The 24,582-nt window shown below is 34.3% G+C and overlaps 3 protein-coding genes across 3 annotated transcripts; 1 reads left to right on the plus strand and 2 right to left on the minus strand.

Annotated features, from left to right (window-relative positions):
* The first annotated feature begins 1,693 nt into the window (after nt 1-1,693).
* Nucleotides 1,694-6,571, plus strand: LOC107773112 (12-oxophytodienoate reductase 3). Its single transcript, XM_016592560.2, is given in 6 exon segments — nt 1,694-1,902; nt 2,522-2,662; nt 4,245-4,375; nt 5,188-5,297; nt 5,299-5,371; nt 5,699-6,571. Coding segments are annotated over 6 exon segments (1,191 nt in total). The 5' UTR covers nt 1,694-1,825; the 3' UTR covers nt 6,358-6,571.
* A 522-nt stretch (nt 6,572-7,093) lies between these two features.
* LOC107773114 (large ribosomal subunit protein P2-like) lies at nt 7,094-7,935 on the minus strand. Its single transcript, XM_016592563.2, has one exon. The coding sequence runs from the start codon at nt 7,571-7,573 to the stop codon at nt 7,229-7,231; it is 345 nt and encodes a 114-aa protein (XP_016448049.1). The 5' UTR covers nt 7,574-7,935; the 3' UTR covers nt 7,094-7,228.
* Nucleotides 7,936-12,942: 5,007 nt separating this feature from the next.
* LOC107773111 (uncharacterized) lies at nt 12,943-22,885 on the minus strand. The gene is made up of 6 exons (XM_016592559.2): nt 22,393-22,885; nt 20,264-20,350; nt 18,432-18,614; nt 18,240-18,326; nt 18,096-18,167; nt 12,943-15,300 (listed from the first exon to the last, which is right to left on the minus strand). The coding sequence occupies exons 1-6, from the start codon at nt 22,588-22,590 to the stop codon at nt 13,333-13,335; spliced, it is 2,595 nt and encodes an 864-aa protein (XP_016448045.2). The 5' UTR covers nt 22,591-22,885; the 3' UTR covers nt 12,943-13,332.
* Between the last annotated feature and the right edge of the window lie 1,697 nt (nt 22,886-24,582).

Genomic DNA, 24,582 nt, shown 5'->3' on the forward strand with positions numbered 1-24,582 from the left:
ATTTGACTGTTAGTACTTAACTCACGAGTGAAACTTTTTGATTATGTTTTATATATAGGTTGTCTATTACTAATATATCACTATTTTTTAAAAATATATTTTCTAGTACTTATGAAATTGCTCGTGACCCACTTACCTAAAGCATCGGTCCGCCTGCCTCTGTGGTCAAATATAATAAAACTTACTTGGATAAGTGAAGTGAATTATTTTAATTAAAAAAAAAGCGGTAAGATTCGCCCGGAACAAAGACAAGACCTATGTATACAAATGAATTTATTCCACCGTAGACAAGTCACAAGTGTCCGTCAATAATGTAGACAAACGTGCAAATTTTAGTATAATAGAATTTAACGATAATAAAATAAAAAGGAATATAAAATGAGAGTAAGTTATCACATGTTAACAATATTTAACTATGTTTATTAATCATAATATTCATATCTAACAAATCAAGCAACAGATTTTTATAATTAAACATATTACATCAAATGGATCAAAAACTTGAGTGAAAGTTATCAAAAAAAGGAAATAATGAAATTTGATTATATATAAAAAAAAAATGTAATACTTCTTTAGTTATGCAAAAAATCAGACAAATCGTAAAAATAAGTAAGCATATGACTGATATACAGAAGTAAATTAAAATCAAATAGAAGCTGGTCAAGCTTACAAATGATATTAGTAAATACTTATTTACATTTGATATTTATAGTTTTATGCCAAATCAAATAATCATATCTTAAGCATCACAAGTTTAAAAAGTGAAAAAACATATATAATTATCATTTGACAATACTACAGTGATTAATTAATGTTTATGTGTAGAAATTTCACATGTAACCTAGTGGTTAATGATAATTGCCTGATCATTAGTTAGCTGAGTTACGTTAAGATGATACTTGTCTCAATGACAAGAGATAGGTACCTGATAAAAACGATCAAGATACGTGCCAGTAAACCGAATACCTTACTAAAAATGTCAGATTGAATACATCACGCCTTTGGTGGTGGATCCTGTACGAACGTGAGATGTTTTGTACACCGAATTATCTTTTAGTGTCGACCGAATACGATACTAAAAATGTCAATTAAATACATCACACTCTTGGTGGTGCAGCCCTTTTCTGGATCCTGCATGAATGCGATATGTTTTGTGCATCGGATTACCTTTTAGTGTCGACCGAATACGATATTAAAAATATCAATCAAATACATCACACCCTGTGGTGCAGCCCTTTCCTGGGATCCTGCGTGAACGTCATATACTACCTTTTAGTGTCGACCGAATACGATACTGAAAATGTCAATCAAATACATCACACTCTTGGTGGTGCAGCCCTTTTCTGGATCCAGCATGAATACGATATGATTTATTCACCGGATTATCTTTTAGTGTCGATCGAATACGATATTAAAAATGTCAATCAAATACATCACACCCTCGGTGGTGCATCCTGCATGAACGTTAGATACTAGTGTCGACCGAATAAGATACTAATTTTTTTTTGTACAACCTCCTTCGTGGTATCTGCATATATAGTCAAAATGGACCAATCTGATCCAGAAATCTAGTTGGTCAAACCATGTATTATTCATGTTCAATATTTCCCATATGAACAGCGTGCCTCACTATTATTTCTTTAATTATCAATTCTAAGTTCCACGAAAACGACCTTCACTAATTACTGCATATTCCACTTTCTTATGCCGTCCAATCTCACCATTAAATCATACCTCCATTTCACCATTTTGTAAGTTCTTGAAATAAAATAAAATTTATCGCTCTTCTTTCTTAATCCTCAGTTGCACAGATCTTCCAAAAACAATGGCTAATCATCAAGATGGAAGCAACCAAAGCCTATTCTCTCCTTACAAAATGGGGAAGTTCAACCTTTCCCACAGGTCAGTTACCTAAAATTTTATACATTTTTCCTAGCTTTTTCTAAACAAGATTCCAAAGGGTATTTATATAATTGAATCTTATGATAAATCTCAAACTCAAAATCGATATTACTGAGTTTTCTTAGTTTTTCAGAATCAGAAGTGAAAAGGGTGTATTTAGAGTTCATATTCATATATATTTGAATCATGTAAGATCTAACAAATCTCAAACTGTTCCAATCTTTCGGACAAGTCAGTCTCTTTAAGAACTGAAAACACATCTTTTTTATCAAGCCGCGAAAACAGTATCTTACAGAAATGCACCGTAAAGTTGTATACAGTAGATCGTTTTTGTCCGATCCTTCCACGGAACCTTGTGGTCCGATCCCGCGCATAGTAAGAGCTTAGTGTACCGAGCTACCCTTTAATCCAAAAAGGTATTTATATATAATAATTATCTAACAAATCTCAAACTCAAAATGGTGAAAAAGTTACAACTTTTACGTATTGAGATGACTGGATCACGTAAAAATCTTATCTTGATTTTTTCATGGGAAAATGCGGGAGAAGATTTTTTTTTTTTTGGACATATATAACCTTGAAGGGGGATCATATTTACGTTTGGTTTTCCACGTGGCAGGATAGTATTGGCTCCAATGACAAGGTGCAGAGCACTGAATAGTATTCCACAGCCAGCGCTGGCGGAGTATTATGCGCAGAGAGCAACGGACGGTGGATTTCTCATCACTGAAGGCACTATGATTTCTCCAACTTCAGCTGGGTATGTTCGTTAATTTGGTAATATTTTAGGGTCTTTTTGGTAAATAATGCACTTAGGAGTACCCAATTATTGCTGCTCTTGGTCCCCATTGGACTATTTGAAAACTACTATTAAGCCAGTAACTTATTGACACGTGTAAATGTACCACTCTTTGCATGATATTTTTTTTAGAAAATCCGTATAATTTCAAAAGAATTGTTAATATAATATCACTCAAACAAAGTATGTATTGCCATTTAGAGGAGCTTTGTATATATACTCTTGAGTTAAATGCTTATTAGCAGTAAGGCTTGTAATTTTATTTTCCCAATTACTAAAGTTAAGTGAGGACGGGAGCCATGAGAATCGAACCAACACATATTATATTTTATAGTTAAAAAAAAGAATTTCGCTTTTCAAATAATAATAATTTTATTCTTTTTTAGATGGGAGAGTATTTTAAGGTTAAATTTACTTTTGCAACTTCAAAAGTTGCCAAAAAGAATTATACATTGGTTAAATAAAGCATTAAATGCTTGTATCAAAATTTTATGGGACTTTACATACGTTACCTTTTTGTTTTTCATTGGATGCTTCTGAATATTTTATTGGTGAGATTAACCCTTAGTCTAAGGGGTCATTATTAAATTTGTTACCTATTTCAGAAATTTTTGCTGATATACTTAATTATTGCTGCTTGGGGGCCCCCATTGCACTATGAGAAAATACTGTTAAGGACGAGTCACATCATGCCACGTGTATATTTTACCATTATAATTTATTAGTGGAAGGTGGGACCGATATTGTCGGCTCATAATGTATTTAACATGGAAACATAGTGAACTGAGGAAGAACAAAAGGGCAAAAATCAAAATTATAATACTCTCTAGTTTCATAATAAATAATTTTTTAGTATTTGGCACTCCCTTAATAAAATATTAACTCCAAAAAAAATAATTATTTTAACTAAATTACCCATAATTAAAATTTGCATATTGTTAACTTGACACGTTGGGATATGTAAATAAAGGCAAATTTTAAAAAAAATAATTCCTTCTTAATTATATAAAATGTCATTTATTTTGGACCAAAATAAAAAAGTTAATTATTATGGACAGCAGTAAATATAAGAACTTGTATGATTATGGGGATCCTTTATTTTGCAGATTAACCCAAGTTTTGAACTACAACCTTGTAGCATCAGTCTTATAAAGTTAGTAAATAGTATTCCATCAGTTTCAATTTATGTGACGTGATTTGACTCGCACAAAGTGAAAGAAAGAAATAAAAAAAATTAAAACTACTTGCTTCTGGATAGATGTGTGGGACAGAGGGCTCGTGGTACCTGCTGCCCACCCTTCCTCCTCTGCACTTGTGATCTTAAACAAATTATAATATTTTCGTGACTATAAAACTTCTCAAACATACCATAACATTTATGTGGTTATAAAAATTTCTCATTCAGGGTACAAAGAAAAGTTCAAGTTAAATTATTTTAAATCATAAAAATATGTCTTTTTTTTTTTAAACGGAGTAATAAGGACATAATATCCCATAAATGTGAGATCCAGCCTCTTTGCTCATATATTATGTGGTGTTTCAGGTTTCCACATGTGCCAGGGATTTTCACAAAAGAGCAAGTAGAGGCATGGAAGAAAATTGTTGATGTAGTACATTCAAAAGGTGCTGTCATATTTTGTCAGTTGTGGCATGTTGGTCGCGCATCTCACGAAGGTAAATAAACTGATTCGGATACCATGGTTATTAAAAAAAAATGGTCAAAGTGGTTACATTTAAACCAAAAAAGATCAAGAGTGTTAATAATATTGTTTAGACATGCTTCTCTTTCTACTAGAGTTGTTGGACCACTACATTAGGATTAGTAATTGTTGATGGCAAGGAGGCAATGCTAAAATTTTAACAGTTTTGTTGGCAACACCGGATGTTCTTTCATTATATCTCCATTTCTTGGGACAGTTCATACTTCTTCTTTTTTTTCATATCCGAGGAATGAAAGCTTTGGAGCAACGGTAAAGTTGTCTCTGTGTGACTGTAGGTAAAGGGTTCGAACTGTGAAATCAGCAACTGATGCTTACTTACATTAAGGTAAACTGCCTACATGACACCTCGTGGGGTGCGGCGCTTCCCATTACCCTGGATGAATACGGGATGTTTCGTGCACTAGGATGTCCTTCTAACCAAGAAATATAGGAGAGTCAACTGCACACAGAGGCGCACCAATATTATAAAATGAGAGGTCACCAGCACCCATAAAGTTCAGCAAAAAATTCATATATACATGTATATGTCTTTAAAAAATATGATTGTTTAGTAGTGGCACCTTATATACAAAGCAAATTTTGGTTAAATGTAAACAAGCACCCGCTACCTCTAAATTCTGGGTCCGCCTCTAACTGCACAAGGTTTTGAAACTCGGTAGATGATGAACCCGCCCTTCTACCCTTCTTGTGACAGTTAATATATAGAAGTTGAATAGTTTCCAACTGTTAGTTGTCTAACCAAACTTGTATATATCCATTCATTAGTGTATCAACCTGATGGAGGTGCACCAATATCTTCAACTGAGAAGCCAATATCAAAGAGATGGAGAATACTAATGCCAGATGGAACTCATGCTATTTATCCAAAACCAAGGAGCTCTAGGAATCAATGAAATCTCACAAGTAGTTGAAGATTATCGCAAGGCAGCCTTAAATGCTATTGAAGCAGGTTAGTTCTAAGTACATCTCAGTTTGAATATCTATTGCTTCTTTGTTATATCATTCTGTACAAGATTACTAAACACAGATATGTCTTAGTGCCTTTTTCTTTCTTTTGAAGTTCTGTTTTTCTCAAGAGAACTTGATTTGAAAATTCAAGTTGTGGTCGAGTTTGTTTTTGGAGCTCAGATTTCGGCAGTGGTTCAGTCAAGTTGGTTGATTCCTATTTTCTTGTTGCTATTCGTTTCAAGCTTTGAGTCGTCGTTTTATTCGAGTTGGTTTAAACTGTTGTAATCGTTGAAGTTTCATTAATACATGTAAATCGAAATATGTACAGGTTTTGATGGTATCGAAATCCATGGAGCTCACGGTTACTTGATTGACCAATTCTTGAAAGATGGGATCAACGACCGGACAGATGAATATGGTGGATCGCTAGCCAACCGTTGCAAATTCATAATGCAGGTGGTTCGAGCAGTCGTTACAGCAATAGGTGCTGATCGCGTAGGTGTAAGGATGTCACCAGCAATAGATCATCTCGACGCCATGGATTCAAATCCACTCAGCCTAGGCTTAGCGGTTGTTGAAAGAGTAAACAAACTCCAACTCCATTTTGGTTCCAAACTTGCTTATCTTCATGTAACTCAGCCACGATACGTTGCCTATGGGCAAACTGAAGCAGGTAGGGTTGGAAGTGAAGAGGAGGAAGCGCGTTTAATGAGGACACTGAGAAACGCGTATCAGGGGACGTTCATTTGTAGTGGCGGATATACTCAGGAGCTAGGAATTGAGGCTGTGGCACAAGGTGATGCTGATCTTGTGTCATATGGTCGCCTTTTCATTTCTAATCCTGATTTGGTTATGAGGTTTAAGCTTAATGCACCTCTAACTAAGTATAATAGGAAGACATTTTATACTCAAGATCCAATTGTAGGGTTCACAGATTACCCTTTTCTTCAAGGGAATGGAAGCAACGTACCCTTGTCGCGTCTGTGAGAAGAACAGTTGGATTTTGTATGAACTGTGAATGCCTGATATTGTTGGGCAATTTATTAAGTAAAGAAGGTATTATTGAGTTGTATATGCATCTATATGAGGTTGTGATGTAGCTGATGCTATGGAGAAATTTGTACTATTGAAACAAAAGGTTTGATCAGCTAGATATGCTCTAAAATTACTGTTGTTATGCATAGGAATAACTTTACTTTTATCTTCTGTTTTTGCCTTCAAAGGTTATTTATTCTACTTTTCATGCTAGTCGAACTCGTCAACCTAATGATACAGTCAGCGTACAGAAGTTAAACTCATACTCATGTCACATATATGAGCAAATAAAGGTTCCGGATAAGAACATAGGTTATTTAAACTCCACAATATCCTATGGGTTATACTTGGTGCGGCAGCCACCTTAGTCCAAGGGGTGTTAAACATCCCTTTGTCGGAAATTACAATGTGTAACTAGGTTTAAAAAATCAATACACTCTTTGTGCGTTTACTTTATTAAATGTTGATACCCTTTAGTTGAATTCTTTGACTTAGCCGCTGGATTTTAACCAAACATAGGGGAACATCTAATTCATAAGGTTTGTAATATTAATCAATAGGCTATGTTGCCCTCAAGTTGGAGGAACCTTAAATCATCTATCTATCTAATGATGAAACAGAATATATGTCCGTTATGGAAAAAAAATACGAGCAAAAAGACAAAATCAATTGAATTTGATAGCCATACTAGAAACATTGTTTAAGAACAAAACTTCCCACTTAAAAAGAATTAAAAACAAAACTACTGGCATAAAATAACAGCAACTTAAACTTAATTCTAAGACAAGAAAGATGGTTCCACCAATAGCAATATTAAACTATTCTAATCAAAGAGACTAAAGTTAAAATCTTCTTCTTCATCAGACTCTTCTTTCTTTTCCTCCTCCTTTTTCTCTTCAACAGCAACTTGAGCAACATTATTTTCAGCACCATTGACAACAGAAGAAGCAGCACCATATCCAAAAGCCATAGAAGTAGAAGCCAATTGTTGTTTGCCAGCAGCAATCAACTCAGTAATATCTTTGCCTTTAACTTGTGACAATAATAGTTCGATTTTAGACTCATCAATTTCAGCTCCAACAGAATTCAAGATTTTCCTCAAATCATCAGCAGAAGGATTAGTGTTGCCACCCAATTGTGCCAACAAATAGGCTGCAATCACCTTCATATTTACTATTTAGTTAAGTTTTCAAGATTCTTGAAAATAGAGAATCCCTTGAAAGTATACGAGAGACAGAATTTTGTTATTATGAAGAATATGTCTCCTATGAGAGGGTATATATAGGCACCATGTTGGAATTGTAGGGAGTCCACTCCGAATTAGGATAGGTATAGGAGTACGTGATTAAGACCATATTTCAGTTGGATTTTGGTATATAATTCTTAGTACTGATGGGATTGGAAAAGAGAGGAGGAAAAAAAAAGATTTAACTTGTATAAACTATAGTTTTTTTCTATATGTTTTAAGTTAATTACCGTTTTTACTATATTTACAATTAATATTTATCAAGAGATTTATTGGTGATTACCTAACAAGTAATTTCATTATTTAAATGTTTGACAATGAGTACATAGGAATTAAATTTAAAACATGTATGTTAATAAATCTGACAAATCTAACGTTGACAAGAAAATATGGAAGTCAAATTTGTTTTTACGGGGATGGATATGGGTGAAATTCAAAAATAGTCAGATTTACAAGTGGTAATTGAAAAATAGCTATAGTTTCAAAAGTAATCGAAATTTAGCCACTTTTCATGTAAAGATAAATCTGAACAAAAATACTGTCCAAAATCCGAAAAATATTCTAGCATAATATACTGGAGTTCCAGTATAATATACTAGACTTTTAGCATAATATACTTGAGTTCCAGAATAATATAATGGACTTACAGCATAATATAATGGTCCAGGATAATATGCTGGAAGTTCATACACATGTGCTCCAATCTCCAGTATATTATGCTGGAACTTTCCGTGTTGCAGCAAAATAGTGATTATTTTTCAATAACTTTGCAAACGTTAGCTATTTTTCAATTACCAGTCTGAATACTGGCTAGCCCGTGCTATTTTTCACGATGGATATGGGGCATAACAAGTTGTGACGGACATGAGAGAACTCTTCAAAAAACTTATCTCTTTTTTTTTCCCAAGCCAAAACAAGGTGAGATAGATCTTTAAAAATTTTAGCTTCAGAATTCAGATTCCTATTTATTTACATAACATTCTAAATTCTTTCAAAGTTATAAATGATAAGGGACATTGATTATTACTTATCTAGTAAATTGACATCTTAGTTCTCTCCTTTAGATGATAAATTAGACATGTCAACAAACTCCAATATTCTTGATAGTTGATATCATTATTTATAAATAAATAAAAACAGTTAAAGCTTCTTCCAAAGCATACGGCTTTTTGGTTGCTTTGTTATTCTGCCCAAGCCTGGTTGAAAGAGTTACGGGGCGTAAAACAAAAAAAATACGTTGATCGGGTATACCATGTATAATGATTCCCCCATTCAAGATAAATAATAAATAAAAAGCGAAAAATAAAAGCCATTCCATTTCGAAAAAAGACCTACATGTTTATAAATTTTTTTTTAAAAAAAAAAAGAGCTAAAATGATGAAAACAAATCACTAAAAAAACAATAAGTATAAATGCTACTCGGGAAAAAAATTCACAAAGTGATGGGTTCAAGTTCCTACAATGAAAAAGATCTCGATCGCTACCCCTTTTAATCGGCCTAATATAGCACAAATTCAAATTAGTTGGGGGTTTCAAAGGGATATCAAACAAGAGTTAGAAACCGAAACGAAAATTGCAGGGTATAAATTGAAAAAGTCTTAGGCTAGAGAGGTTGGGTGGTACAACACTTTGACGGGGAAGACTTTCCCTATTGCCATCTCTATTTGTCAGGATTTATACACCTAAAACTTTCAGGATGATGATAATTCAAAATTCAGATCTTCGGGTGATTGACAGTAATGACTCCGTAAGGGGTTGATCTTAGAGAATATCCTCAAAATTGACTGTATTTAAAAAAGAGAAATTTTCAGAAATCACTATTGTTTAGTGCCTATTAACGTTCTATAGCTACCATATATATGATTACTTCCTATAATTACTATTCAGTTGTTACGGTAGTGTATTCGTTGTATTCGCACTGCTGAATACAGCAGCAAAAAGCGCCTAAAAATCAGGGCAGTCCAGTTGTATGTGCATGTATTCACATGTATTCGCGCCATGTATTCATGAATACAGCAGCAAAAAATACCTAAAATCAGGGCAGTCCAGCTGTACGCGATAATGTGTTCGTTGTATTCGCTCTGCTGTATTCATGAATACAGCAGCAAAAAGTGCCTAAAATCAGGGCAGTCCAGCTGTACGCGCATGTATTCACATGTATTCGTGCCATGTATTCATGAATACAGTAACGACAATCACTTTAAAAATAGGTATGTCCAGTTGTCTAATAACGGAAATAATACCAATTAGCCGTGATACACTCATAATATAACTCAACAAAATCAATTCTAACATGCGTCATTATCAACCCAATTAATTAGAATAATTTTTCAATTGTATATAACTTTTGTATTTAGTGTGCTTCAATATTATTATTTTTTTTGGTTGCATTCATTAGATTCAGTGTTTATATTTACTGTATTCGCTATTTTATATTCAGTATATTCAAATGTATTTGTATTAACAGTATTTTAGTTATTCCTAATATATGTTATTACTGATGTATTCAGTATATTTCATTAGTTATATTCACTGTATTTCTATTTGTATTCAGTGTATTTTATTGTATTTCACTATATTTTAAAATTAAATGTATTCACTGTTTATATTATGTTCTATTTTAATGTTTGTATTCAGTGTATTTCAATGTTTATATCCTGTACAGTATGCATGAATACAGGTATATTCAGCTGTATTAAAAAAATACAGACCTTTGAAATACATAAACACAGGCAAAAAAAAATATTTATACAAAAATACAATGTGTTTGAGTGAATTTGTACATAATACAATATATTTGTATCATTATATTTGACTAAATAGCAAAGAAGAGAAGAAAGTTCGTCGGAGATGACGTTTTCCGGCCAAGACTCCTTGTATCACTTCACTACCTCTTCCATTACAATTTACAACGCTTCCAATTCGACCGCTTCTTTCTCTTTTCTCTCTTACTTACCGCGCTAAGAATCCCTCTTTCTCTTCAATCTCTCTGTCGCACAAGGTATCTCTGCTTCCTTTTTCTGATTTTGAGATTTTTAGGCTTGCTTTCATGATTTGTTTCTCTTTCGTGTATCTATGATTCAGCCTATTTTGCTCGAAGAGAGAGAGAAAGAAGAAAATTCTAAGAGAGAATAGTGTGTTAATTGAAAGAAAGAGAGAGGAAAAATATAAATAGTGTATTTCATGTCTTATTTCATGCCTTAATGGTAGTATATGCCATAAATACTTATTTTGCTATAAAAATATAAAATGTAGCTATAGAAAATAATATTTTAAAATGATTTTGGTTTGCAATAAATAGGGTGTATACCTTTACTATAGGAGGTAAAATTTCCTTTAAAAAATAGTCCCGGCCCGTACATAACTCTTTAGGAGTTTTTCTATCCGATCAAATTATTCATCGAAGTCTACCCGATTGTCATATTTTTGCTCTTTAGGATTTCTCTACCAAATAGGTAGAGTTGATACTATTATTATTCTATCAATCTATTAAGTTGTTCATCAAAATCTACCCGATTATCATACTTTTGCTCTTCAGGGATTTCTCTAACGATTGGTACAGTTGATGCTATATTTTCTCTACCTATCTATTAAGTTATTCATCGAAGTCTACCCAATTGATATACTTTTTTAGGTTGTTTTAACAAATTGTTCTACAAATATGCTCCAAATGATCTCAAATTTGAAGCAAATCTCTATTACCAACAAAACAATCACCAATTTAGTCAAATAACACCAAATCAAAAAGACTCACTTTATCTTCTTCAGCACTTTCTAAAGTCCAACAATGGAGTTTTAAAATTTTTATAGTAAATTACCAAATTTGTGTTTGAACTAAAAAATTAAGCTTAAATTACCAACATTCAAACGATTTTAATAATAATCCATCATTAACTTCTATTTTCTACCACCAAACAAGAATTTCAAGCTTTAAAAATTAAAGAACGGCGGTGTTCAAGTAAAAAAAAAGGGACATTTCGCTAAGACGGTAAAAAACGGGAATATTCCGCCAAAACCAATCTCTTTGGGGGGCACACCATGCAATATTTGCAGATCTTCCACTTCATGCTCCCCAAATTTTCTCATATACTGGCTCTACTGTAACTTCAAATAATATAGAAAATTTTACTTCCTATACCAAAGGTTGATACCTTATTTATTTCAATGTATCTTGTTGTATTCCATGTATTTCATTGTATTCACTGTCTTTAGTTTTTTCTACTTTTTCAATATATTCACTGTATTTAACTGTATTCATTGTAATTATATAATTTCAAAGCTTCACTTTGCTTCACTGTTTTGTCCGGCAGTATATATTCAGCAGTATGTATTCAATATATTGTAGAATGTATTCATATATTTTTTTAATTAGTATAATTTATGTATTCAGATGTATATATGTATTCAAATGTATCTGCAGTATGTATTCATATGTTTTTGCACTATAGATGACCTGCTATACATCATGTATTCAATGTATTTTTATGTATTTAATTGTATTCAATGTAAATATATAATTTCAATATATAAATTTATTTTTAAAGATACCACTAAAAAAAGAAATGGATTGAATCTCTGAAGATTGCTCTGTTTTTGGGGTGTTTTTCGGTTGAGAATCTTTTCTATAACTGAAAATATAAATTTTATGTGTTATAATTGAGTTTGTTGAGTTATATTAGGAGTCTATCGCGTTAATTGATTCACTTACCGTTTTTAAACAGCTGAATCCCTTTTTTTTTTCGCAAATTCTGTTACTGTATTCACGAATACATATGATTTTAAACAGCTGAATCCCTTTTTTTTTCGCAAATTCTGTTACTGTATTCACGAATACATATGAATACAGTCTATACGTTAGCTGTAATTCCCTTTTTTCCGCCGACTTTTCCTATTGTATTCATGAATACATTAGTTTAAATACATCGAATACACTCTATAACAAGTCAAAACATAGCTATAAAAAGTAATTTAGTAAATGGTAGCTATGCCCCCCACACACAACAAACCCCAAACACAAACCTTAAAAGTCTAGCGTATCAGTGGGGAAATCTCCACAAGATACATGTGCTATCCCCTTAGCTCCATTATCCCAATGCAATAGAAATTAAAAATTAAGCAAAAACCTTTAAATCACCGCCCAAAATACCCTTCATTCAACTATCGGCTTCCAGGGGAGTAGATCTGTTTTCATACATTCCCCACAAGCAGGATAATATTATAGATCATAGGCAGAAAAAGAGATAAGGTATGGCAATTACAGCAACCCCATCCAAAGTAACTGCAGCGTACAATGAAGCCATAACAAGACTGGTTGAGGATTAAAATAAATTTCTGAAAGAAATGGAAAGTTCAAGGTTCATCTTCTTGAGAGTTGAGAGCTCATAAAACCTCTAGATATTTCGAATGGTAACTAGATTGGGGCTCTCTATAAGAAAAATACATCTCTAATCTTATAGGTGGTATCTGCAATAACCAAAACAATCTCAGCCACACCACGACTTCCTAAAACCTAAAGACTGTAACTCAAAGGGAAACATAAAATTTTAATAAACAAAAACTTATTCCTGAATTGAGCTATATATATGGTACAAATCCTCTATGAAGGGATTCCTGAACTACCTGCTAACTCATTAGTGAAAGGCGAGCTGGACAAGAACAGTAAAAACCACCGATACAAATCATTAAGATGAACCATTTAAAGTTGGACTGCCGGGTAGGAACCTAATACGACTGCAGTGTTTCAACTTGGTGAGAGCTTCTTGTGATCTCCCTCGCAAAAGATCCACGTATACTGCAGTAAGAATAGCTTCAGGACGTTGAGGTTTTGTGGAAAGTGCTTGTACTGCATAATTTTGGGCCTGTTCGATGTCTCCTTGCATCACAGACATGGCAGCTAAGTTTGCAAAGAGCATTCCGCGTGCCTCTTCTGGCTTGAGGAACACAAATGCTTGAGATTCCTCTGGTGGAAAGGAATTCAAAGTCGCTGATCCACCATTAGTATCTTCAAAATCCAATGTTTTCTCCTGTCTCCACATTTCAGAATCCTCTTGACTAAACGGTAGATCAACACACTTGCTACCAGCGATATATGTTGACAAATGTTCCACAGCTTCTTTTGGCCGGTTTAGCAAGCACAGAGCCTCAGCTGCATACACATTGCCAAGAAAGATGTATATTTTAGAACATTCTTGGACTTTCAAGAGAGATGTTGCAATTGTAAGGGCCCTCAATGGATTTCCCAATTCCAGCTCTACAAAAGCCAAATCAGCCAATACAGCTTGCTCAATCATCAGATTCTCTTTTCTACCAGTGGCTTCATACTCACAGATAGAACTCGATAAGGAGGCATGTTGACTGCTCACACCCTTTTGCTCCTTCACCTCCCCGTTTGCATTAATCTGACCTGATGCTGCCACATTCAGTGCCTTAGGGTCACCAGTTGACCCATTCTTACTGTTTGCACTCTTGGATGGTACTGCTTCTCCTGTTTCACTTTCTTCCAGACCAGAAGCACGAGGCTGCATGGACTTGTGACCTTTTGATTCAGAACAGTTCAGTAGATGCAGTGCATTCAGAAGACACTGACGAGCCAGTAATACTGATAACTTAGGCTGTCTATCATTAACCACCAAATCTTCTGCACCTGAAAGAGATTCCTGTCCATTTCTTAATATCCCATCTTCCATAACAAGTTGCCTCCACTTTCCTTTTCCAACGACATGAACTTTAACTTCAGACCTGTCAGAAGCAGCAGTACCACTGGCCTTGAGCAGTCCCTTTTCAAGGGCCATCAGACAACATTCTGCAATCCGCAGCCATAAAAGAGGCCTATTATAGAAAACCTGAGTGGCCTTATAGAAACAGCTTGCGGCTTGTAATGGTTTCCCACAAGCCAGGTACTGCACACCACAGTTATATGTTATGAGAAGAGACTTATCCTGTGAGATGGTTGAGAGCTTTAGAGGCTGCTCTTTCCGGAGAGAGGAACTATTACTCAGAGCCTTGGCAAAAAGTACAGAAGAGGTATGATGCTTGCCAAGTCGATAGTATATGCACCCCAGATTGTTGTAGTATATGCTAGAAATTCCCATTTCTGTCCGATTACTTGATGCCATCAAGAGCTTGATCGCTTTTCGATGATTCCCGCGAGCATATTCAAGCTGGGACTTGAGATAGAGAGCCATAGAATGATCCTTCGCCCGTGCTGTGTTCATAGCCATCTTAACTTCACGCTTAGCTGCCTTGAGATTCCTGGTGAGGAGAAGAAACCGGACCTTGCAAAGGTGCAGTTTAATCCTCATATCAGCAGTTGAGATAGATTCATCAGTTTGGCTCCTTATTGAATCATTTTTCGATTTCAAGCCAGACTGTCGTGGTAAATTCTGCCCACCAATCTCCATGGATGATATTAAATGCAGAGCATCATCTTCAAGTCCCTCTTCTGATAATGTCCTAGACAAAGAACCATCAGAGGTAATTCCTGCAGCAGGTGAATCTGGATTGGATGAATCAGGAATAGTTGAATTGCTAGGAAATGAAGCCGATTTCACCACGATGGATGAAGCTGTTGGCTGTGCAGAGTTTCCGTTGTCAACTTGACCTAATAAACTACTGCTACAAAAGACCTTCTCCACATAACTGATCACATCCTGGGAGCAAGAATCATAATTAACCCATTTGGTACAGGAAAAAAGGGCGCGCTAAAGAAAGTCAAAATGGAAAAGAAGCAACACACTAGAAAACAAACATGAGATTCCAACATGATTCCGCCATCTCAGCAACAGTACAGCAACATCTCAGCAAGAGGAAAAACGAAAAACAACCATTCTTTTCATGCGTATATAAAATTGGTAATCCTCATTTAGCTATTAGAAATAGTAAAACTAGAAATGGAGTCTGAACAAATAATCAACCTTTAAATAGAACAATCATGACTGCAACAAAGTAAAAAACCATGAAAGGCATCTTACATGACAAAACTACTGACGTTAAACCATAAGTCAAAAAGTTCAAAGTCAGCAATATTTATAGAAGCACATTAAACCATAAGTCACAACATCAAAACCAGCAATAATTAAAAGAAGCAAATATTCACTGCCCAACAACTGCCTAGAATGACCCACACAAAAAACAATATTGGAAGTTATTCAAAACGAACAAAATAGATAAATATAGAACCAAAGCTTAATCATGCAGGAGACAAATACAACAAATGCAAATAGTACCCTTGTAGAGGTGATACTAGGTGAATTGTTTCCCTCCATATAAGCTTTAGTTGACAGAATTATCTCGTACTTATGGGGACGGAAGATTGCATGTACGTCATGGATTAGTTGACATGTAGGTAAGCTGCCTAGACACCATTGTAAATGGCAATCTCTCACAACGAAATCTGTTTTTGTTTTTTAAAATTGTTACGGGAACCTCTATGATTAGGCGATGCTTCAACTCACCAAGGACATGACCCTTGATAGGAGGGTGTTGAGGTCGAGAATTAGGGTAGAAGATTAATAGGTAGTCGAGCACTTTTCTTTTCTTTTCAGTATCAGTAGTATTAGTTTTAGTCTTGTATTTTTTTCTATTACTACCTGATATTTCTTTCGCCTCGATTTTTATTATCTTGTTGTTGTTACTGTTTGTAGCTACTGCTTCTTTTTCTATCTTTTCTTGAGCCGAGGGTCTAGCCTCTCTATCTTCTAAGGTCTGCATATACACTACCCTCCACAAACCCCACTTGTGGGATTACACTAGACTTCTTGTTTTTGTTTTTGTTGTTACGGGACCTCTAGTTTATTTTTTCCTTGATAAGACATGAAATTGTTAAGGGAACCTTTAGTAAGATCACCAACTTCTGTGTGAATTCACTTTATATAAAGTTAAAAACTATAGGAAGCAGTTTTTAAGCTTTAGATGTCACATTTTTATGGTCTGCGGAATTGCAACAACATCAGTATTTCTTACCTTAGACCAAAATGAGGAAAGAAAATAATTCTATCCCACTTATGCTGTCCTGAGATAAACTGATCTCGAAACATTCTACCTCAGCACTCCAATAAATTATATCACTTCATAATTTAATGAAAATGAAACTACCGATAAGTCATACTTAATGGTTTGCCATGTACGCAATTGAACTACCGCTAGGAGATGAGATATTGGTTGGAAAAATAAGATATCACCAGATTGGTTTTATATCTTCAAAAGGAAACCAGGAAAAATACTTCAATAAAACAAGCTGATTTTGTGGAATACCTGCTTCAGGGTCTAAATTCATTTCTGTTAATCAGATCGAGAAGAGACATCACCAGACGAACAGGAAAAAAAGGTGGAGAACTGATAGCGCCAATGATGGCTCACTGACACGTGGCAGCTATTAAGAAGTCGCCCCTAACATCCAATGGCGAGACCGCATGCCAAGCAACCCCAAGAGAAGTTAGTCGGTTTGCAAGTGAAGATCAAGAAGTGTTTTCTTCTTGAAGAGGAGCTCATACGCCTGGGAATACCTTGCAAATACTTTCATGTGCTTGTGACATTATTGAGACTTGAGAGATGAAATAGAGTCATTGGACGGGCAAAAAGGGACCAAAAATGGATGTCAATTTAATTTGTGGTTGAACTGCAGACTATGCTGCAGCACAGATTGTAGTTTTATGAAGCTTGCTGAATTGTGCTGCAGCGCGAATGGTTCCGCTCAGCCAAACTGAAACTTCACTTTACGGATATTATTGGAAATTATTTTTATTATTTCCAAGTCCTATTTAAACCCAAAGTTTTTCACTTGTTAAGAACTGAGTTTTCGTGATAATTGTGACGTTATTGAGATAGGAAAACCCATCTCCTTTGTTCTTTGAACAACTCTTCATCTTTGCAAGGTAATTCGATTCCTTGTTAAGATTTCTCTGTGATAAAATTGACTAGTTTTCTATTCTAAATCTAGGGTTTTTCGATTTTATATGTGGGCTTGTAGGGTTGAATTAGAACTCAAATTGGGTTTCCAAAATTGAATTGTTGTTTGAATATTAACAAGGTTTTTAGTTTTGAATACCTATTATTCTGTTAGTTTCAATCAAAACATATCTTTACTTAATCGTCTCATTCTTTATATCATTGAATTGGAATCTATTACAAACCGTAGAATATGTTCGATATTCTTCCACAATCGTGAATGCTATCAAGAACTATGAGTGCTTAATGTAGCAGAAAACTGTGGATAATATTCTACATTAGTAGCTTTTGCTGCTTTGTATGTGAGCTGCATTACAAGAATGAGAGTTTTACTGATAAAATTTAATGGAAGGAAAAGAGGAAAAGGCTTGTCAAACAAACTCCTGACGACTTATACTACCCTTTTATCTTTTGTATGGGTCCTAACAAGTTACAACAGTAACAAGATCAAAAGACAAAAAGTTCAAGAGAAACAAACAGTTGGGCATGCACGACTTACCGCCGATCTTGCTGCATTTTGAGTAAGTAATGCAACATCCAACAATAAGAGGCAAATGCGCTTGGCTATTTCCTGTGTGCAAATTCATTAGTCAATGATCAGATATGAATTTCCGATATTTCAGAATCTGCAGTAATTGTGTACCTCGTCGATTGGTTCAATGTTCTGAAACAATCCTTCCAAAATTGAAAATGCTTTTGCATGTTCATGCAAATGAAACCAGCAAACTGCCTGTAAAATTCAAACGCATACATTAGCACAAATAAAGGTCATTCACAAATAAAAAGGGCATTTGTTTGGGAAAAAACTAGCCAAGCCAGCACCAGGTGAACATACTAGATTGTACATGGTCACTGAGGGGTCAAACTCATCAGCGTAAACAAGTGTGGAACTCTGTTGAGAAGATAGCTCCCGTGGTGCACTGTTACTTCCATTAACTCCTGTCACAGCTTTGGTTCCAACATTGTTAGCAGGCTCTGCCTGGTCGCTAGCAGCACGAGCAAGCTCTTCACTTCTTTTCTAAACATTGAAAGCAATAATAATGTATAAGGACAAGGAAATAAGACCAGCTAAGTACAGTTATAATACTACATTACGAATTATAACAGCCAAAGTAGTCAGAAAGAGAAAAGTAAAATGAAGAACTGAGAAAGAGCAATTTTTGAGCTACTCTATACGACACATTTAGAATTAGATTAACTGAGTCAAATGCTCCTCTTTCCTGATAGATAGCTATCAAGTAAAAAAGAAAATTCTCACAAGAATGGAACCAAGGTGCCACTATAAGCGTCAAACCAATAGACGAAAATGACTTCATCAAAAAAAAGATAAAGAAAATGCAAAAATCAACTTCACTAAGAAAAGGTAAAAGGAAGACATCCACGATTTAGGCAGATCAATATCCATAAGCAAATAACAACCATTGTTGTTTTAGCCTGTACGGGAAGTCAATATTTTAATCACTTAAAGAAGAAAAACAAATATCTAATTGAGGCATTAAACTCCTTACTGCTGCTAGTCATAAGTGCACTAAATATAAAAGGACCATCTTCATGGGGGATGCTATCAAATTAGGAATTACAGAACCTTTTCAACAGAAAAGTTGAATTTTTTCCAAGAAGCATAAATCAACAAAAATAAGTAACTACATTAGGTTAATCTTGTTCTCAACCACTTGGACAACATTGAATATTCATGAATGGAAGACACAAAGACCAATTTATCTGAACGCTCCTTATATTAGACCACCAGACTGATCCTGTGTTAACAAAGTTTGACCAGAATGGAGATTAAGAAGATAATCCAACTGGTTCAAATATGCAACTTGGAATAGAGGAAGTACATCCTTAATTTCTGTTACTTTTTAACTTTATAACTACCAGACTAGTCCTATGCACACCAAAACGAGAAACTAAGGCTGTAGCTCGTCAGTCGTGTCGCACCCTTGAACAAGAACTTTTAGAATGAAAATCCCTTTCGAAAGAAAATGAAAAGCCAATATCTGGTCAAAAAAGAAAATGGAAAGCGAAAGTCAGTCGATTTTTACATCTAGCTCTGATTCTGTATCTCTACGACTGAAGAAGCTTTATAATCTCCTTTGTATGCCTAACTTACATCAAGGCTTTTACAAATAACAGTAGTAATCTGATCCTTATTATAGGTAACAGTAGTAATTTGATCTGTTGGAACGATGCCACAATTTCTTGCAGGTCTATCTACTGGGAATTTTCCCACTCCAATGGATTAAATTACTTTTTTGGGGTTATAAAAAAGAATTCATCCAAGCACATAAAAGAATGAATGAAAAGAGTCAGACTTATAGATCGAATCCAATTCAGTGAAGGTTTCACGACACCCCCTACATTCAGAAGGTTTTTTGACTCAGCGGGGTGCACTGGCCCCAATTAATTATATTCCTAAATATCCTTTAGACTTTATGACTGCCCTAAACCAGTGGAGGTTCATACGTACATAAAGAGATACAAACAGGTATTAACTTTGCATTTAAAATGCCAAAGCATGTAACATGTGAACTTCTGCAGAACAAATCAAGCTCACAGAAAATACAGAACCATCTCAAAATAAATAAAAGGAGCAAACAAACAGTACCACAACCATGACACTGATGAACAATCAGACTACTATACCTCAATGCTAGCTTTACGTACCTTAGCATTATTAAGTTCATCAATCAGCTTCTTAGGATTGGAGCAACCATCTTGAAAGTTCTCAGCAATGGCAATGTTATGTAGAACCTAGGGCATGAGGAGCAAAGGACAACATAGATAATCGATAAGTTAAAAGTGAAAACAATGAAACATCATCATGAAACCAAAGCAAGAAGAAATATTAACAAATCCAACAGCTTGATAATTTGATCAACATGATTATGGTGCATATAACACCAAAATCAACTATGCCTAAATCTCAAGTGACTCAGGAATCAGGATCAGTATTACGATCTCTCTATATGCATTATGCTCAACTCGGCCCATTTTACAAATTCCAATGGTAGCAAATGCTTTGTCTTTTACTGCAAATTAGAGATTCTCAAAGATTTGTGCTTATCTCTATCCAAATCTAACGTAAGTGTACGAACAACAACTAGGTCCCAACTAGTTGATATCGCCTACATAGCTGATTTCGCATTTTTTATTGATCGTAGGTCTACCAAACAACTTTTCTCTGTGATTTTAAGCTTAGCTCATCTCCTTTTAATACTTTCAATCAGTGTAATGTCCTACCTACAAACTGGCGTACATTTTTTTTTTTTTTGATAAGGTTACAAACTGGTGTACATTTAAATTATTACATAGGACATGGTCAAATGTAGACTTATTAAAGGACTCATTAGTTCAGAATGAATATGAAATACTTGACCCCCGCAAAGCGGAAATTAAACCAAAGTCCCTTCTCTTAAACATATCTACGCCTATCAGGTAATTGATAAATAATACAAGATACATTTCATTTTTTTCTAAGTTGCTCGGACTCGGGTGCGGGTATCCGATACGGGGACGGATCCGAGTATCGGATTCAGCAAAATCTAAATTTAAAGATTCGAGGGTGCGGATCTTGATATGGATACAGGTGAGGGGATTCGGCTAAGAAAATTCAAAATTAAAAAAAAAAATAGAGCTATAAAAATATTGTAAATTTTGAGAGATATTCTGTGAAAACTTACATGAATATTGTAGAATTCAATCTTTCATTCTCCAAAAAAATGAGACAAAAATACTACAATATTGAAGGTATGCCATTTTCCATAACTTAAATCTATTTTATTTTTGATTTTGAGAAATCAAAATCTCAATTTTTCTCCCAAATTTGTCGATGGACTCCGGTCAAAGTGTCTGAAGTCAGTTGACCGAATCCGGGATGTATTCCGCTCCCGTCCCCGTCTCGTATCGGAACGGGGACGGCACCAAAATGGAAGAGTCCGTGCAACTTAGATTTTTTTCTCCAAAGATCAAGTGCAAGTAACTATGTTGGGCTCATTGTTGTGTTCCAAAAACTAAATTCAGGCTGTAGTATACTCCTTTTATCCCAATTATAATAAACACCTTAAATACCTCTGCTGCAGCAAGCCTTGTTCTTCCCAACAACCCAAACCAATAATTCATATTCCAAAGCAAGTACTACCTATTGTGCAATGAGTTCAGAGCACTTAAAACGAATTAAATCCACAATGCCGGTTTAAATATTCCAAAACCAACTTCCAACAAATCCACAGATGGCTCATTTCACCGAACTAATTTAACTCCTCACCTATCAAAAAAATCCTCAATTACCAACCCAGTATTCCACAGAAACAATTTCCACCAACTAGAAAGGACCATAAACACATTTTTATTCAACTCTATAGCATCTTAAGAGATGGAATGAGAAAAATCTATTAAGGCACTGGCCATTTATGAGATAACCTTTCTGTTAGTTAAGATTACTAAACATAATAGTCCAGCCAGCTTGCGCATAGCTCGACTATTCCACCGGATACTAGCTACCTCATAACAACACAGGTACAGGTACTGTATAACTTTTCCCACGAAGGCTTAGGCAGATGGGAAGAATAATAAACATAATTATTAAAAATGTAATATTAACTAAAATTTATTAAAATTTGAATCGAATTTGAACTTGAAAAACAAATTGAGCTCTAAGCAATCAATTCAATAAAAGATACTCCAAGAGAGAAAACTAAAAATAACCGGATATCACTTGAAAATTAGAGCTATCAATACACTAAAACCGCTAGAAATGTAAAAAGCTACAAAATGCAAAAAGAAAAAATACTCACTTTAGGATCGCGTTCCTTTTTCTGCAACAGTTGATGCAAAACTCTACAACAATCGGCAAATTTCCCCGACTGGAACAGCAACGCAGCCTCCTTCGCAAGTCCTGAGTTGACGGAGAGTGCGCCATCGTCCTCCGCCGCGGAGGACGTCGTCGAAGACGGAGCAGCATCTCTGCTAATTGCTAACGACGTCGTATCCATTCAAAAATCCAACAGATCCACAAAATCAAACGGACTATAACAAATCCAAAACCCTAAGTTTTGAATCTGAAATTCGGGTATAAAAACCCTAGGGATAGCAATGAAACGGGTATATATATGTATGTATCGATTGCGATGCGTTGGATTAAGAGAGAGAAAAAGAGTGATTTTTCCAAATGGGATAATTCGGATAGAGAGAGAAAATCTAGAAAGAGAGAGAAGGGGGGGAATTTGTTTTACACTTTCAGTATACTATAGGGTTTGCTGTTTTCAGAATTAAAACAAAATGAAAACGATATTTGGAAGGGGAAAAAAAGAAAACAATATAGTCCAACATAGGAAGTTTTAAAAAGAGTTTATTGGAGTTATGGTGGGAGTTGGAACTGAGGAGTATTTAGGAGTTAAACCAATACACATGATATTGAATGGAGATTTTATACGAATGCTACTAAACAAACTAATAGATTTCAAATATTGAATGCATAAGATTGATGTAGTTTACTTGATCAACTGACCATAATAATAATTACAAGTTTCAAATAACGATGATATATCGACATCGTGAACTTGAGATTTCATAATTCTCTCTCATTTCATTGATCATTACGTCACATTTTTTTGCAAAACATCGTCATCTTGTATTATTAATATGATTTCATAATGGTGATTTTATGAGAATTTTCTTAAACGGGTTAATAGATTTCGGACACTGAATGAGAAAATGACCCTCTATAACCCCTCAAAATTTTAATAGTCCATCTTTTTTCTCATTGACACAAAATATCCTTCCGGTCCAAACATATTACATTTAATAGCCCAAAATATTTATTTTATATATTTTTTGTATAATGAGAGTCTATTTTATATATTTTTTTTATAGAGACAGTCTATTGTATATAAATTGTATATTGACAGTCTATTTTGTATAATTTTTGTATAGTAACATTCTATTTTGTGTAGTGACAATCTATTTAGTATATTTTTTGTATAATGAAAGTCTATTTTATATATATTTTGTATAGTGACAGTCTATTTTGTATATATTTCAATGTTATGCATAGTTATCTGAGAAAGAACAATCATAAAATTTCTATAATTCAAAAAGTGTATCATGTAAAATTATTGTATAAAAAGTGTATCATTTATGTATACTTAACTTATTATACAGTATACTTAGTCAGTATACACTGACTAAGTATTTTCTAATACTTAGTCATTTGCAATAATATATTTTGTCGTTGTAATTATTTTCTAATAACACATATTCATATATTTCCATGAAATTAAATAATTTAATTTTTGTTGCAGTTATTTCTGATCAACAAATAGGTGGTGCTTTAATTTAGTAGTTACCAAATAAAATTTCACCAATTCTTCTTCGAGTTTTTTTTATCGACTTATTAGAAGAAAAAAACTAACACATGACGAACCAGAAATGCTTGTGAGATCATAGGAAATAGAAACTAAAGGACGAACAAATTAAAAATATATAGGGTGTCCAATTCTGCCCAGGATGTTCGTTGGGAATAACATCGCCGGTGATTTTTTTCCAGGTGTTTGGTCAATGATATGGCCCACTGGTTTATGTTTGAAGCGTGTTTTATGATTTCAATTGCTAGCCGTTATAATTAGTTTTGGGCTATAATATGTATGGTATAATTTTATGGCTACCGACTGTTATAAGTTCTCAGCGGTGGCTATATATGATTTTCTCTCATACTGAATACATAAGGTAGAAAAAGTTTACTTAATCAACTAATCATAATAAGTAATACAAACTTCAAAAGCGAATATATTACTTACTCAAAAAGTCTCATCGAATTAAAAAAATTGATATTTTGAACATATTGTTGTTAGACATTTATTGAATATTATATTCTATATTAAGAGTTTTTTACATGGATGATCTCTTTACAAAAATTATTCTCATAACTAATAGTATTTCTTGTTTATTGCAATAATAGCAAATTTTATTACACATGTAGCATTATT

Source organism: Nicotiana tabacum, chromosome 9 (genome assembly GCF_000715075.1).
Source record: "Nicotiana tabacum cultivar K326 chromosome 9, ASM71507v2, whole genome shotgun sequence".
NCBI classification, from domain to species: domain Eukaryota; kingdom Viridiplantae; phylum Streptophyta; class Magnoliopsida; order Solanales; family Solanaceae; genus Nicotiana; species Nicotiana tabacum.

What these genes read in the sequence shown, in the direction of transcription:
- LOC107773111 (XM_016592559.2), bottom strand. Translation starts at nt 22,590, where the DNA reads ATGGATACGACGTCGTTAGCAATTAGCAGAGATGCTGCTCCGTCTTCG. An exon ending in AAAAGGAACGCGATCCTAAA is followed by an intron (nt 20,351 to 22,392) that starts GTGAGTATTTTT and finishes CTCATGCCCTAG; the next exon opens with GTTCTACATAACATTGCCAT. An exon ending in ACATTGAACCAATCGACGAG is followed by an intron (nt 18,168 to 18,239) that starts GTACACAATTAC and finishes ATTTGCACACAG; the next exon opens with GAAATAGCCAAGCGCATTTG.
- LOC107773114 (XM_016592563.2), bottom strand. Translation starts at nt 7,573, where the DNA reads ATGAAGGTGATTGCAGCCTATTTGTTGGCACAATTGGGTGGCAACACT.